We start from the raw sequence: 17,747 nt of genomic DNA, 5'->3' as shown, positions 1-17,747 counted from the left end.
AAAATGTAAATAGGTGCCAGCTCTGCTCTGCTAAATTAATCTAAAACAATAAATGCAAGGTGGACATCAGTGTCAAGCATTTAATGAACCCTAATTATGAAGTCTAAAGCTTTATAATTAAAAGCAATTCTAGAAACACAAGCATCTGAGCAAGTTATTGGGTGATCTCTCTGGGAATGTGGACTCTCTCCATTACACCTACCCAGAATTGTGGGTATGCAAGAGAGCAGGAGAGAGGGCAGCACTGAACCTCCGCTTCCACAAGACTTTACCGGCAGTGGATTTCTGAGCAGCTGTAATGATTTCATGGTTACCACTGCAAAGCAGGCCCTGAGAGAGCTGTATCGTTAGAGCCAGTGGTGGTGTCACAAAATACACATTTTACAGGCTTGTAACAGCATTTCTTAAACTGTGTTGCACTGTTGGATCACTATTCCATCATGTTTGCGTTACAACCAATTCTGAAAAGCTGAGAGTGGAACACTTTTGAGATGGATGGAATTGTGTAATATATGGGTAAAGGTAAAGGGACCCCTGACCATTAGGTCCAGTCGTGACCGACTCTGGGATTGCGGCGCTCATCTCGCTCTATAGACTGAGGGAGCTGGCGTGCAGCTTCGGGGTCATGTGGCCAGCATGACTAAGCCGCTTCTGGTGAACCAGAGCAGTTCGAATCCCCGTGACGGGGTGAGCTCCCTTTGCTTGGTCCCTGCTCCTGCCAACCTAGCAGTTCAAAAGCATGCCAAAAAGTGCAAGTAGATAAATAGGTACCGCTCCAGTGGGAAGGTAAACGGCGTTTCCGTGCGCTGCTCTGGTTTCACCAGAAGCAGCTTCGTCATGCTGGCCATATGACCCGGAAAAACTGTCTGCCGACAAACGTTGGCTCCCTCGGCCAGTAAAGCGAGATGAGCGCCGCAACCCCAGAGTCGTTCGTGACTGGACTTAACTGACAAGGGTCCTTTACCTATGCCTTTTACCCATGTACTATCTGAAACCAAAGGGGCACATTGGTTGCCAGAAGTGAAATATGTTGGCATTATTATTATTATTATTATTATTATTATTATTATTATTATTATTATTTATACCCCCGCCCATCTGGCTGGGTTCCCCCAGCCACTTTGGGCGACTTCCAACGGATTATTAAAATACAATAATCTATTAAACATTAAAAGCTTCCCTACCCCACTAATATATTTATGGGTAAATTTGTATTCTGGTCACTTCTTCTAAGAGAGAATGAAGGACACACATACTCTACTTTTCCAATGGACCTGGACAGAAGCTGGATCCAGTAGAATTGATACAAGCCTTAACGTTCAAATAAAGTTGAGAGCGGAAGTGGGGAACAGCTTCAGTCTTCCTCCTGCAGTTTCAAGGGCTTGGCCACTACTGTTGAAACCTTTAGCCTTGGATGTAGATTGTAATGTAGTATCTGTGGATCTTGCACACTTTCATGGCTTTGTCTTCCTATGTACAGTAATATGGAACTATCTCAAAATGAAACTCTCCTTCAGGTAAGTCCATCAGGCAATTCTGTTTTGGGTTATAGAAAGAAGGTCATAGAGGAGCAATACACATTGGAAGAGCTATGGCTATCACTTGCAAAGTATCATTTAACGGGGAATGCTGAGCTTGCCGTAGCCAATTGCAGTAAAATATTTCAACAGAATATATTAACACCATTTTATTTTTACAAAATATTCCTTTGCAACAGTTATTGAAATATTAAGAAAACACATTTAAAAATTAAGCAAAGTATAAAAACATAAAGACTTTTAGAAGTCCAAAACAACTGTGAATCTGAGGTCTAGTGCTGATATAACATTTTCCCTTCACTGAAAAATGTCTAAAGAGGAATACATGCTAAAGTGTTACAGGGGAAGGCACATCCATGTGGATTACACAAGATAAAATTGGCAAGATTGTGTAAAAAGCTAACCTCATGAATCATGCCTGCAAAATATATGCAGGTTTTACATTCCAGTGTCACATTTTTTCCTGTGTTAGTATTTTTTATCACAACAGAATTGGCTCACAGTGAAGACACTGGTGGTAATGCTCATCTTACAGGTTCCTAGCAGAAGAGTAGCTTTTTTGTTATCTGGAACAAGTTCAGATTCTCAGAAACCCAAATAATTAAGGCAACAGGAACCAAGGAAGATGGGCAGGTGGCTGTTCTGCATCAAGCCCTCACGGCAGATGTCCAACTAGAACTTGTTGAGCGAATTTCCTCCACACGTGGCCTCATATCCCATGGAGCCTCCACTCTCATTTTATGCCAGCTTAGGTTATCAGAGCGGAAACGATGATCTAGCTGGTCAAACTCATGAAGACGGAAGCGAGTTGCCAGTTGGTTCACCATTCTTCTGAGGGCAACGAATGCAGTAACAACCTGGAAGACAAGGAAGACTACAAAGACGATATTCACTGCTCGCTCCAAGGGCTGGATTTTCAGACCTCCATTTAAAAGCAGGAAGAGAATTAAGGGCAGTTGTAAAAGGAGACTCAGGAGCCAAAAGCCAGCTAGTTCAGGAACCTATTAAAGGCAAAAAAATAAAGGGGGGGGGTTGTATCAATATACTAACCTCCTGGCAGTATGACTCAGTAGTAGAAAATTTATTGGTCAGACTTTCTAACACCTGTGTCCAAAGTGTGAACACTGAGAAACTAAGAGCCACAGAGATTTCATTAAACAGCTTTTTGACTTCTGCGGTTTTTCTACTTCTGTTGTTGTTGCTGCAGCTTTCAAGAGAACCCTGCCAACGAAGTGACTTTTCACTCAGACCCATCCCCACCAGACTTTTCACTCTGACATCTCAGCCAGATGTCATTTCACTGACAGGGGGAACAGAATACAAACAGGACTGGGGACAGCCGGGGAAGCGAGGGAGTGGATGCAAATTGCTAGCTTGTGTCTCTTCAACAGGAAGCATTGCCCTTTAGCTGCCCTGGGCAGCAGCAGAGGACAAATTGTATTGCTCACATTCTCATCTGTCTCCCCCTACATGGGTAGGAAATAGGGTCACAGTTGCAGCAGCAGGTTCTGACCTGACAGCATTTTTCAGGATAAAGAGGTAGGATTTACACAGGCAACAAAAGTCTGAATGAAGAGACCATGATTAGGAGAAGGAAGTGGGTGGGGTGGAGAAACCCACTAGCACCCCAATCCTAAACATGTAGCGCATAATCCAATCAGAAGTGTAGACAGACTTCCTTGCGCCCTTGGCAAGGAGCTGTATTGCCCTCCTCCCCGCCATCCCTGTCCAGCTGCCCAGAGCAGCGGAAGAGCAGCTTGGGGAGCGTGCAGAGGGACAGACAGGCTCCTAGCCACTCTCAGTCAGAGTAGAGAGGTGTGGTTTTTGTGCCCCCCTGGGCCTGAGCCCTTGGCGGGGCCCAACCTAACCAACCCCTAGGTACGCCCCTTAATCCAATACAGACTTAAACACGGAAGCAAATAGCATGGTGGCGCAGAGCTGCTTACCTGAGCTCCTGGTAGGTGAGCTGCTGCTGCTGCATACAGGGATGGGGCGGGGAGGGTGTTGTGGTGGAAACACACTGGATTGAACTGGTCACTGCATTTGCAGTGTTCTGACCTTGCCACTGTCTCGCTCCTCTCAATAAGCAGCAGTGCCTCACCTGCATGGAGGCCAAGTAAGTGCCTCTGACCCACCATAATGTCTACTTTGCTTAAGCACCTGAAATCAACATCCTTAAGCATCTTGTGTGTAACATTTTTTCAGTAGCTAGGAAAACCCGCTCTGCACATACTCAGGAGCACTTCTTTCCTTTCTTACTAATCCATGCAACTGCAAGGCTAGAACCTTAATCAGATTAAGCATTGAATAGAATTTAAGAATGTTGGAATTGCGGACAGCATGTTAGGCTGATCCACCATGCGCTTCTGTGCTTGTTTATTCATAAGTAAATCTCACTGTATTTAATGGGATTATTCCTAGGTAAATGTGCATAGAAAAAGTGCAGCCCCAAAGTCTTAACCTTATTCTTTGTTAGACAGATACACCTCAGTTCCATTTCCTTCCAGATCCACATTATATCCTAGGTTGTTGTTTTTTTTACATTTCATTCCAGAATGGCATTTACTAATACTAGCACTGTTTTTTTAAATACTTAACATTTCTGTAGTGTATTTCAAGTACTCAAAGTGCTTCACATATTATTTTTCAACTCTTACAATGGCCCTGTGTGGCCAATAGCATTCATTACTCCATGTTGCTTTCCCTGACCCATTAAGACTAAACCTGTTTTATGTTTTATGTGTTTGAATGCATCAATTCCTCTTTTATTTTTTAAAATGCTTTTATATTACTGCTTATTGGTTTTACAGTATGCTGCATTTTTGTTTTACCATTGTGCACCACTTAAGAGACTTTTAAAATATTCCATTTAAAAATATTTCAGAAGAGGGTAGGAACTTCCCTCTGCAGTGGTTCACTGAGACCACCTACGGAGCTGCTTCCCGGCTTCCACACTTTGTCTTGGCCACTGTGCTACAGAAGCTCCTCCATGCAAGTGTCTACAAAAAAACCATGTATGAGTCTAACCAGCATGTCTGTGTGGTATCTTATCTTCAGGACTGAGTCCAGCTACTAAATTTGTTGGGGGAAGGCTGTAACCTAAGAAAGGTTATTCAATATTAATAATCTATTAGTCTGAGATAACTGCTACTGAATTCCTCATGGGTGTGAGGCAAACTTACCTTCTCCTGCAAATTCCCCATGTATCCTAGGTACAAGCGGATCATTTCAATCAGAGAGGTTAATATAATGACTGTCACCAAGATGAACTTGTAGTAGTCTGGTAAGACTGGATACTAGAATTGAGAAATGACAAAAAATGACAAAAAATTAAATACAGACATACCTCGTTTTGTTGTGCTTCGCATTACTGCACTTCACAGATAATTGTGTTTTTTACAAATTGAAGGTTTGTGGCAACCCTGCATCAAACAAGTCTACTGGCGCCATTTTGTGTCTCTGCGTCACATTAATTAAGGTTGCAGGGCCATCTTAAGCATATCTGCCGCTGTGGTGCAAAGGTCCCTCTGGCGCCCCACCCCCCTTTCCCAGAGCTGTCAATCTTTTCCCAAGCCTCTGCGGGGGCCTGGGAAGGAAGCTGCACACCCGACAGCCATATAGTTGGCAGGGCACAGCTTCCATCCTAAGCCTCTGCGGGGCTTGCTCTCCTCCCAAGAGGGCCTGGGAAGGAAGCTGCACGCCTGCCACCCATACGGTTGACGGGGCGCAGCTGGCGGGCGTGCAGAGGGAAAGGGGAGGCCGCCGGCAAAGCCACACAGCTCCCCCACTCGCTGGGGCACCCCTGAGGGGCCAGCGCCCTGGTGCAACAAGCCAGTAAGCCCAATGGAAAAGACGACTCTGAAGGTATGTACATTGCTTTTTAAGATATACTACACTTAACAGACTACAGTACAGTGTAAACGTAATTTTTATATGCACTGGGAAACAAAAAACTTGGTGTGACTCACTTTATTGCAATATTTGCTTTATGGCAGTAGTCTGGAACTCAACCCACAATATCTCTGAGGTATGCCTGTACTACCATTGGCCAATTGACTGTCATATTCTTGGAATCCATACTATACTGATGTAGGAGGTGAGGACAGGTGACCCTACCTAGGCCCGAAGTCACCCCCCACCAAAGCAGGCTCAAAGCTTCTCAAATCTTTTCAAAATAATTTTTCTCAACAGCTAAAAGGCATTAGCTAAGCATCAGAAACATTTCGCTCTGCTGTAACAAAGGTCGCTTCTCAGGCTATAGTTGACCTTGCCAAACAGTACATTTGACTTGCAACTTTCTTTCCGGGAACTATGCCAGAACAAGAGACTGAAACATATCTGAACACTCTGAAACCCCTTGGCTTCTCACCCCCCCCCCTTTCCTGGGAAGGGCGGCAAGAGTCCACAATAGTCCCAAGACAGCTTTCTGTTCATGCTCAGAGGAACTCATGGGGCAGGACTCTGGAAGAAGGAGGAGAAAAGGGGGAGGGAACTGGAAGGGTATATATGCTTGTGCACATGACCGTGAACTCGTGCATGCTTTTTGTGAGTTATCACACTTGCTCCTTCTACCAGTTCATGGATGGTAGAAATAAAGCTTTTTCTCTGAAACTATTCCTTGAGTGTCTGTTGACTCCCACTTCCCTTTCTCAGGCGCAATATTTTTCCCACCCGAGGGCAAAGCCTCATAAGGCTACACTGAGAATCTAACTGTGTCCCCCCCCCCAAAAAAAAACTTGCCTGCTTATGTTATAAACCTGTCTGCAAGTGTCACTTGACCACAGCCATTTCATTAGGTTACAGCAGGGGAGGGAGAGAAGGAATGGAGAGCCATCTCTGCTGAGAAGTCAGGCCCCTCCCTCTTATCAACTGTCACCTGACTGGCATTACACCAGGCTGCAGCAGAGGCCGAGAGGAAAGGGATGGAGGGTCACTCCATCAATGCAGCTGAGACCATTAACTGTTATCTCCTTGAACTTTTCCACTCTGGCTGGTCATTAGAAGAACTTATAACTAGGAACCTATAACAGAGTTTGCTTATCAGGCATGTCCAAAGTCCGGTTTGGGGGCCTAATCTGTCCCGCTGGTCGGTTTAATCCAGCTCCTGTGGCAGTTTATTTCCTGGGGTAAAATCATAAAAAAGCTCAACAACTTCAATCCTAAACAAAGCTCAACAATTTTGGTTGGCTCTTTGGTTGGCCCTCATGTCCCTTCACTTCACTTCATCAAATCTGGCACTCTTTGAAAAAAGTTGGCCACCACTTATTTCATCCTCCCTCCTTATCTCTTTTTCCGTTGTGTGATTGTTCTTTAGACTGTAAACATTAGGACTGCCTTGTTTGCACTGATAGGCAAACTGTTTTGGGAGCTTTTTCTGGCTGAAGAGTGGGATACAAAATTCTTTAAATAAGCACCACTCAGGACATTCTCAATCTTATTATAGAAGTACGGCCATTACAAGGTATGTAGATGCACCATTACTAGTCTCTCTCTTGCAGAGTTTGTACAGAACAACAGCAGATGCAATAGGATTATAAGAGTACCAATTGTCTTCTGAACTCACCTTCAGCTGCAGCATCACTATACTGCTGACCCACCAAAATGGGAAAAAGCAGAGGTTGAAATAGAGGGACATCTGCAAGGGCAAACTGGAGACGATTTCATTATCTGGAGAGACAGAGGAAAGAACCCACCAGCCACTTCAGACATTTTCCCTTCTATATGTTGAAGGCTACAACTTTATGCACAGTTACTTTGAAGTAAAATATCCATAGGTTTCAGATGAAAGAGATGCATCTGAAAAAAGCACAGTTCTAAGAGACATGCTTGAACTTTTAAGCCCAAATAATCCATTCTTTCTTTTTTGTTTTATGTTGTTTTGTTTTTTATTTAGATTAATCTGTTTTTATTGCTGAAAAGTTTCAATAAAATATTTTTTTTAAGGAAATAATTGTACCACTCTATTCTATCTTGTTCAAACCACATATCGAGTACTGTGTACAGTTCTAGGTACCACAATTTAAGAAGCATATTGACAAGCTGGAATGTGTGCAGAGGAGGGTGGCCAAGATGATCAAGGGTCTGAAAACCAAGACTTATGAGGAACAGTTGAGGGATTTTGGTATGTTTAGCCTGGATAAGAGGTGACTGAGAGCCATATTCAAATATCAAAAGGCTGTCACATGAAAGATGGAGCAAGCTTTTCCCCCCGGCTCTGGAGGGTAGGACTGGAACAAATGGCCTCGAGTTACAAGAAAAGAGATTCCAACTCAGGAAGAACTTTCTGACAGTAAGAGCTGTTCCATCAATGGAACAGACTCCCTCGGAAGGTGGTGGACTCTCCTTCCTTGGAGGTTTTTAAGCAGATGTTGGATGGCCATCTGTCAGGGATGCTTTAGTTGAGATTCCTCCATTGTAGGGGGTTGGACTAGATCAGGCACAGGAAAACTCAGCCCTCCAGATGTTTTGAGACTACAATTCCCACCATCCCTGACCACTGGTCCTGTTAGCTAGAGATGATGGGAGTTGTAGTCCCAAAACATCTGGAGGGCCGAGTTTGCCTATGTCTGGATTAGAAGATCCTCAGAGTTCCTTCCAATTCTATGGCTTATAGAAATCTTTTTCAGTTCCTTCAGGAAATCAGCCATTATTTCTCAATTGATTCTGGAGTTCTTGCCTCAGCAAACATCTTGCAAGCTATTTCATGTTTTCGTAGTGTCAAAAATACTACTTCCTGACATCTGCCTTGTTTCTTTTCAGCTTTCATTTACACCACACTGTTCCATCCACTGGGTTCATTAAAGAATTTGACATGAGATTCCTGCATTGCAAGGGGTTGGAGGAGATGACCCTCGGTGTTCCTTACATCTCTATGATTCTGTGATTCAGAAAAAATTAAATAAACATTTGGATGCAATGGAATTTTTAAAAGCATAATATATGCCTCATGCTAGTAACATTCAAAATTACACAAGTTGTACCCGCTTTTACAAAAGCTCCTGAGAAAGCCACACATTTTTGCAGAGTTGAAGTGGACAGTGGCCTGAAATGAAGAACCCATTTCCACTAGGAGCTGCTTCTTCTTTGGTGTGTTTTATTGATTTTCAGTTACAAATGAATTAGAAATAAAGTAGAGAAAAAATAGTAACCGCAACAATAACAGCTGCAGGTTGGTGTGCAGCGCCATCACAAAAAGTGAAAATGTAACAAAAGCAATCCCAGATGAGGTTCATTGGATGTATAGTCAGATCAAAGTGTCATTCCACAAAGTTCCCTGTGTTGCTGGTGGGTGGAAGCCGTGCATATCCAATAAAAGGCGGCCACGTTGTATAAAAGCTTGTGCTTATCTTTCCAGTATGGTGCTCTTGTTGTAGTAAGGCCATTAGTTTATCCGTAAGTATGGAGTCCCATATCTACGACAGGCAAGCTTCAAAGAGATTTATATTGAGTCCTCCAAAACCTGGCAATTATTAATGTGGCAGCAGTTAACAAATGAATAATAAGGTATTTATTAGGCATTCCTTGGGCTTCTTAAGGAAAATAAGACAACAGTGCTTCTTTATAGAAACACGGCCATCACCCAGCCACCCAAAGGGTCTGGGAGGAGCCCCTGATCTTGCATCCACTGCAAAGCCCTGCAATCTCCACTGCAACTGCCCGGGCTTCTGCACTGCATCCCCGCCGCCCAGCGCCATTCCATCTCGACTCCTGGCAGCCGACCACGTGACGGCGCCGCCGCCGCCATCTTCGTAGCTGGCCCCTGCGGCGCCCTCGCCCGTCACTCACCCGGCACGTTGTCGGCGGCGCTGCTCCCGGGGCCGGTCCGGTTGTTGTCCGTGAAGACGGTCCGGCTGAAGGAGCTCAGCCGCCTCCTCACGGGCTCCGGCAGAGACATAAGCGCGCGCCGGCGGCGGCGGCCTCCGCTCGTTGCCACGGCAACTAGACACCGCCCGGCGCTCCGTGCGCAGCCGCGGCGCCGCCTCTTCGGATGCGCCCAAAGAGGTGCGGGTAAACGGAGATTCGCGCAACTCGGCACTTCAGGTTCGTCCACGCAGCGGCCCCAGCAGGTTGTGGGTCCGGGGGAATCGGTGGAGTAAAATAAAAGGCAAGCGTGTGACGACGCGCGCCTCCCCCTTGACAGGGGAGGGGGAGAAAGGTGTGGGGCTGCTTGGTGGAGGGGAAGAAGGGGCCCGAGGAGGCTGTGTTGCTTCCATTTGGTCTCCCTAGCAAGAAAGTCCCTTTTGCAAACGCGGGCTCCGCCTCCAGCCTCTTCCCTCCGAGCAACGCTGTGCAGCTGGCAGGATCTGAACCCGCATCTCCCTCCCTCTGCTTGTGATTTTGCAAAGTATTTTGGCTTGCAGCTCTGGGAAAGCCAACTCGGGCGTCTCAAGGAAACAGTAAACTACCCCCGGGTTATTCTTCAGCAGCAATTTAGTAGTACAGTATATTATATTGTTATATATTTATTTATAGCCTGCCTTTTTCTCTGACAGAGCGTGGGCCCTCTGCGCGCCTCCCGCCCGAGGGGGCTGCTTCAGAAAGCCTGGGGCCGAGCAGCTTTCCGCTTATCCCCCCCCCCTTTCTCCAGGGAAAGCCCCTCTTCACCGCTGAATTGGAGCAAATGTCATTTCGCTGAAAACCCGAAACTGGCTCTTGAAAACAGGAATGGGACGTGGAGTTCAATTCAGCGGTAAAGAGCGGGTTTTCCTGGGGGAAAGCGGTGGGGCAAAGGGAAGTGCGGAGCAGCAGGGACAGCCCCCGGCACTAAGAGAGGGAATCCCGAATTAAACTGCCGCAAGTGGTCTTGAGAAACAGGAGAGTGCTGTGGGGGTGCTCTCCGTACACAGTTCTAGCCAGTGCTTTTTTTCTTAACAAAATGTTTAGGAGTACTGTACTGTCATTTTGACTCAAGAAAAGCACCATTTTATAGTTGAAACCGGGGGTGGGGGAATACAGTAAATGGACAAAAGTACAAAGATTCACAAAATGTTTAGGGGTCTGTGTCCCCCCAATTCCAGCCAGACATCTTGACTGTTCTAGCTGTAATGAGGTCCACAGTACATGTCACCCAAGACAATTTTGCCATGAGAACAGTGGCAGGGGAAAGGTCGACTGTGTTATAAAAAAACCTTCCAGTGGAGGCAACCACAGAAAATACCCCGGCCTGCTCCAGTTGGACATTGCATCTCACCCAGTTCTGGGCCAACTGACAGCACCCACCCTGTGAGGAAGGAAAATGTGAGGGAATCAGGCACAGATAACACTGGGGATTGTTGCAGTCTCCTGGGTCTTAGTTCAACACTTTTACCACTGCACCATGCAGTCTTTGTGATTTTGACATGAGCTTTTAAGAGTGTGGGGGACAATCTTAATCCTGTACACACTTTGCTTGGGAGTAAGTCCCGCTGCACACTGTGGTGTTTACCTTTGAGTAGAGATGTATGAGACTGCACCATTCATTACTCAATAAAGCCAACTCTTTTTAGTTCTCCTCATGCATACACTTTGTAAGTAAAACAAAAGCCACTGAAAGGCTACCATGGTTTTAAATCATAGGTACTGTAATCTTTATGTATCTACAATGGTTCAGCTAAGCTGCCTGGTAGATGCTGGCCAAACTCCTGTGGACTTTTTGGCAGCAACACTGAGCCATAAACTATATGCACTATAGCTTAGGAAAGTCAAGATCAAGTCTCAGCAGTTTTTAAGTGAGCAAATGTTCACTTAAGCTAAGCATATCCAAGCCTGTGGTTTAGTGTTCTACCAGAATCACTATTATGAGGCTACTTGATTTGCCTTTCTGGAGATGGCCAGCCCTATTAATGGACAAATTGTGATTTTGTTCAGAGTGTTCTGAACCTTCCTTAGAATAAAAAGAACAGAAGGTGAGAGTTGAAGTTGGAGAGAGGAGCCAAAAAGCTTGTTCAGACCTGCTTGTCATAGAATGATAGAACTGTACAGTTGGAAGGGAGCCTGAGAGTCATCTAGCCCAATGCAGGAATCTCAACTAAAGCATCCATGACAGATGGCCATCCAACCACTGCTTAAAAACCTCTAAGCAAAGAAAGTCCACAATCTCCTGAGGGAGACCATTCCACTGTTGAACAGCTCTTACCTTCTTACTGTCAGAAAGGTCTTCCTGATGCTTAGTCAGAATCTCCTTTCATGTAACTTGATAGGTTGGTTCAGGTCCTAGCCTCTGGAGCAGGAGAAAACAAACTTGCTCCCTCTTCCATGTGATAGCCCTTGAGATATTTGAAGATGACTCTCATATCTCCTCTCCATCGCCTCTTTTGTAGGCTAAACATACTAAACTCCCTCAACCTCATATGGCTTGGTTTCCAGACCCTTGATCATCTCTTCTGCACACGTTCCAGCTTGTCAATATTCTTCTTAAAGTGTAGCACCCAGAACTCACCACAGTACTCCAGATGTTGTCTGGCCAAGGCAGAATACAATGGTACTATGACTTCTGTGTGTAAAATGGATAAATGGATGTATTAGAAGAGGCTTCTACAATATGGCATAAAATAATGGTTCATTTTCTTAAGCAGGATGCTAACTATGGAGGAACACTGGAAAGCAAAAATCATAGGTGTTAAAAAGATGTGGGGGATAGAAATCTCCATACCTGTTGAAATCCCCTCTTCTACAAAAATGTTCAGGCAGGGAAGCCATATCTTCCCAAACCACACTGCTCCATAGTTACCAAAGTCTGACAGACATGGCCAGCCAACAATTATCATTGTTATTCTAATGCTTGTAGTTAAAAATAAAATAAGATGGTGCAATTAGCTTAACATCATACTGCCAGAATAATGTTAGGGAAGTTTTGTTAGGGAAGAATAATGTAAGGGAATGTTGGCTCACTGGACCCCTTGATAGCATAATCCTTAAAGCACTTTGTCCATGCTAAGAACTTGTGAAGAGAATGGGCATAATGCCAGCAGCGTGTTTTGAAGATCAGTTCGTTAGACAATCTTCTATTTATGTCACTAACACTTTAACACCCACTGAATGTTTTGTCTGGCTCAGAAGAATTAGTACTACTGATTTAGAGCCCCTGTGTGTACACTGATTTGTTACACATAATAGCTAAGTGTCATACAACACATGCTACTTATCATGGTGTTGGCAAGCGGAAGTTCCCACTTGTTCTTAGTGAACTCAATATTATTGACTGGTGGGAGCTTGTGCATAAGTGTATTTATTTCACTGTTACTATCTAGTTAATACAAGCTTCAAATGTAGCTCTGTTATAACTGTCCATCTAGAATCCCTCTTAAGCAGTTGATTATGTGCTTGCAGAATTTTTGATTTGCTGTTATTTTTGAAAGGCTTTTTAAAATAACACTGAAAACCCCCCACAAAGGTTTGCTGAGAGTTAACAATTTATGGTTTTTGAAAAATGCTTTCCATACTCAAAACAAAGAGCCATATCATTGTAAAGTATTATTATTATTCTAATTCTAGGTCCATGCTGCTTCACAGGGATGAAAGATGCATAAGGCATTTGGACTGGAATTCAGAAGCAGCTCTCCTAGTGTTCCAGCTTTTCCTATGTTATGAATTATGCAGAATGCATTTTGGAAGCTAAGAGTTGAAGTATTGCATTTAACTGTCATTGTGTTGAGATTGCCTAGCAATATGCATGGCCTTTAAAAGCCTGACTCCGAAATGACAGAACTGTGTATGATTAAAAACCATGAAACTGCAGGTGAAGCAGCACTGAATGACTCTTAGGGACAAAAAAGATATGCAATGCTAAATGTGTCATTACCAAGCACATCAAAGTTTTAAACATTAAATAGCAGGTGCAAAGGCTTATTTTCCTCAGAACCACAAAGAAGGGAATTGGCTTCCATGAACCTGATCCTAACCAACAGGGAAGAATTGGTTGATGAGGTGATGTGGATGTTGGAGAGAAATTCCTACTCCCTCGTAAAAATGTAAAGGTAAAGGACTCCTGGATGGTTAAGGCCAAGGCAACCAGCGTTTGTCCACAGCCAGCTTTCCAGGTCATGTGCCTAGCATGACTAAACCGCTTCTGGTGCAATGGGACATCATGACAGAAACCAGAGCACATGGAAACGCTGTTTACCTTCAACAAGTCTCCATCCGTTGGCAGTGAAACAAACAAAGGTTCCAAACAACTTTAAAAAAAAGGCACAGTACTTGTTTTCCTTAGGAAAACGAACATGTAAAGATGCAGGCTGTAAAATCTTCCTTTTGGAGAGATTCAGTTCATTTGGTTTTTCTTGAAGCTGGGAGCCATTGGCTGTATGGGTCATTTGCTTTTTCCATGAAGCACAGAGAGAAAAAGACTGAGCGTGGTGGAGCAGAGCCTGTTGAGAGCCTGCTAAGCCACACCCACAAGTAAACTGAGTAGTGGGAACATTGGGTTTCATGATGAGAAAGAAAAACCCAAACGTAGTCAAACGTGCACTGGAAAGCTGCAACTTTCAAAAATATAGTGGCTTCAACAACTTAAATTTGCCTAACTCTGTGTTGGATTATGGCAAGTATCTTCTTTTTTCTCTTTGGCGATCACTTGTATGTGAGCAAGATTCTCTTCCATGAACACGGTCTTAACAGTGAGTCCATAAGTGACTGGAGAACCTCCTCCTCTATGGCAAGTATACTTACCCTTCTGAAGGCTGTGCTTTATACATGAATAAATTATTCAGTTCTTGTTTCAATTCACCTACTATGTGCATAAGTCCACCTGTGTATAACTTTAGGTTATCACCTGGGCACCCATCTAGGCCATCATTTGGTGGTGTGCTAATATTACAAGCAAATGGGTCAACTTGGACCAAAGACTTAAACGCGTTGACAGGCACAGCATGGGTAGGAGCTATACATGTGTTCCATGTTATTCTAAAAATGAGCTCTGATATCATTAATGAGAAGGCAATTGGTATATAACCAGTGCAATGCTGCAATTTATTTTTCTTGACAATTGACACAGAAGAAGCATATCCATTGCAATTTTTGCACATGGTGAATTTGAGGAAATTCTCTTTACTTTCTGACAGTGTGGAGTTAGAACAGCACTGTTTCTGGATTCTCTCACCCCTCTGCTAGAACAGTTGACAGATTGTTGAGTTTCAAAAGACTCTCTCCTACTCTTTGACCTTATGGCAGGATCTTGGCTGCCTTCATGAGCTATTGAATGCACAGATCCAGGACTTTCTTTATAGCATTTCTTTGGCTCACTAACTGTTACAGGCCACAACAGGAATCTAATGAGGAACACATACCAAATTCTTGGACAGAATGACCCATACCAAAAGAAAAAATGCTGTTACTATTTTTCTATATAACATCCAGATTGGGGAAAGGGACAGGGAGGTTAGTGTGGTTTATTAAGAGAAATTGTAGATGATGATGATGATGATGATAAATTTCTAAAGAAAAGGTATAATTTATTGTTAGAATGGGAGACTAAAGATGAAGAGGTCAAATCTGTAATGATCAAATGGACACAAGATATAGGACATAATACACAAATGGAAGTCTGGGAAAAACTATGGAAAGTTAATTTAAAATTTACTGGTTGTATATTGTTAAGAGAGAATTATATGATTGGATTTGCCAGCAGCATTAGTTAACAGTTCAGCCAAGGCTGATTTAATGCTTGCTTAATCAGAAATTTTTATATGCCTGTTGTCTTTGTCCATGGAGTTTTCTTGGCAGGGATACTGGAGTGGCTTGCCGGTTCCTCCTCCAGGTGGATCACGTTTGGTCAAAACTCTCCACTATGACCTGTTCATCTTGGGTGCCCTGCTCGGCATAGTTCATAGCTTCTCTGAGTTATTCAAGCCCCTTCACCTCGGCAAGGCAGTGATCCCTGAAGGGGAATTTTTATATGCCTATTGTCTTCATCCATGGAGTTCTCACAACTAAACAACAAATCAGAAATTTGTCCACTACTTTTCTGCTGAAGAAACAGACCTTCCAAAAGTTTACCTCTGAGGATCCTATCACATGACAGTTCAATTAGTTGTTGTTCTTTTTCTACAGACAACAACTAATTGAACTGTCATGTGATAGGATCCTCAGAGGTAAATTTTTGGAAGTGAATTTATCTGAATTTTGGTTTCATGTTATCAAAATTTCTTGGTAGCCAAAATGGGCTTTATCATGATTAAAACTTTTAAAATATTCATAATGTGTTATATCGAATGCTTTCACCATACCATAAAGATTGGGAACCACTCATCTAATGTGGTAACATTTCAGATTGATATATTAAACATCAAACAATTTGATCATTAACAAAAATGGATAGATTTGGGATGCCTGTATTGTGGAAGCGAAACTCATGCAAAGAATAGTGTGTTTTGGAATAATTGTCTTACACCTAAATAGTACATGACTAGACATGGTGGAAAGAGTCTGTCTGCACCATCTATAGCTTGATGGCTGTGTGTTGCCATTCAAACCTCAGACTCATAAATCAAACCAAGTGTCTGCCTCCAGCATTGGTTTAGCAGCACCTCTGACATGAATTTGTAAGGCGGGGGGAGGAGTTCTTAAAACTCATGAAGGGAAAGGTATGGAATGTAGTGTGGAATGTTGTGTCACCAGATCAAATCTTTGAAAATAAAATGTATTTTCTGGGTCTCAGGGATAGTTACAGAGTAGTTGAACACCCAGTACAATAATCCCACCCAATGACGGAGAAAGTGCATTAGAAAACCCATAGAAAAGATAAAAGCATAATGACTTTACAGTGAGAACACCTGCTGCTACTACTACTATTGTTACTGCACACATATAATTTTCTTTCTCTCAAAGAGTTGTAACTAGGCCAAATTCATCCAAAATGTTTCCACCATTTTTAAAGCAATCATAGCACTGAATCCATTAGTACATCAGGCATAGCACAGTAACAATTTTGCACTCTATGTATCGTTAAAGTGCAGTCGTACCTTGGTTCTCAAACGTAATCCATTCTGGAAGTCCATTCGATTCCCAAAACTGTTTGGAAACCAAGACGCAGCTTCCGATTGGCTTCAGGAGTGTCCTGCACTCAAGCGGAAGCCACATAGGATGTTCAGCTTCCAAAAAACGTTCGAAAACTGGAACACTTACTTCTGGGTTTTTGGTATTTGGGAGCCAAAACGTACAAGTATCACAGCATTTGAGAACCAAGGTATGACTGTATATGAAGTCAGCGGCGGAGCTAACTGATTGGGCACCCAGAGTGGCACACATGCCGTGCACCTGGGGGCGGGGTGATCAACAGGGCGGTGATCTGCCTGGGGGGCGATCAGTGTAGCAGTGATCCGCCCGGGGGGATTTTGTCACCCCCCTCAGGGATAACACCTGGGGCGAACCACCCCCACCCACCCCTTCCTACACCCCTGTATGAAGTTCTGTCTGCATGGCTGGCTTTCTTGCAAGTTCCTGTTACGTGCAGAGAAAAGCGTGTGTGATATCACCATAATCTGTGTTTGGGAATTCATGTGATGCTAGTCCTAATTCCAGAACAATTTAGCACATCTGGACCCCTTGTACAACACAGCGCAGGGAACAGGGGTGGATCTACTATGAAACTAAGGAAGGGTCCCTAATCCTGGAGGAGCCCCAGAAGCAACTTTAGTCCACATTTACTTTAAAAAAATTGGTCTAGTAGGTGCAATTTGAGTCACACAACTCGTTGATTAATCTCTGGTTGTATGTATTTCAGCAATCCCAAAGTCTGAGAATCGACAGCACTGGTGTCGTAAAGGTTGTTGAAAGCAACCCCACTGAAGAAGATAACAGTGGTTACCCAGACCTTGTTGCTGGTTGTGAAGGGCCTTCCATAACAGTTCACGTTTCAGGCCCCCCCAAATGTATGTTCGCCACTGGCATGACCCTAGCAGAGACAGTAAAGTAGACTAAACTCCAGTTTTAGAGGAGTCGGGTGCCAACTTGAATAAAATATTGGGGGGGGGCAGGTAAGCCCCCACTCCGCATAATTGATCACATGACAGGGCACACCCATACCATGTGAATGGCAATGCCCATCAACTGGGGGGGCTTCCCCCTCAAGTATTTTATTGGGGTGGCAGAAGGGGCCTCAGCCCCTAGGGGTTGGCTCCTATGAGAGGAGCTGTAAGAAAACCTCATGGGTGTGGGTGTGGGTGTGTGGGTGTGTGTGTGTGTGAGAGAGAGAGAGAGAGAGAGAGAGAGAGAGAGAGTATTCCACACAATGCA

The 17,747-nt window shown here is 43.9% G+C and overlaps 1 protein-coding gene across 1 annotated transcript; it reads right to left on the bottom strand.

Moving 5' to 3' along the window:
• Nucleotides 1-1,672: 1,672 nt before the first annotated feature.
• TMEM17 (transmembrane protein 17) lies at nt 1,673-9,509 on the bottom strand. Its single transcript, XM_053380374.1, has 4 exons — nt 9,324-9,509; nt 7,102-7,205; nt 4,721-4,834; nt 1,673-2,539 (listed from the first exon to the last, which is right to left on the bottom strand). The coding sequence occupies exons 1-4, from the start codon at nt 9,430-9,432 to the stop codon at nt 2,186-2,188; spliced, it is 681 nt and encodes a 226-aa protein (XP_053236349.1). The 5' UTR covers nt 9,433-9,509; the 3' UTR covers nt 1,673-2,185.
• Between the last annotated feature and the right edge of the window lie 8,238 nt (nt 9,510-17,747).

This window comes from Podarcis raffonei, chromosome 3, assembly GCF_027172205.1.
Source record: "Podarcis raffonei isolate rPodRaf1 chromosome 3, rPodRaf1.pri, whole genome shotgun sequence".
Lineage (NCBI taxonomy): Eukaryota > Metazoa > Chordata > Lepidosauria > Squamata > Lacertidae > Podarcis > Podarcis raffonei.
The sequence above is the reverse complement of the archived record's forward strand: the minus strand, read 5'-3'. Positions and strand labels throughout refer to the sequence as shown.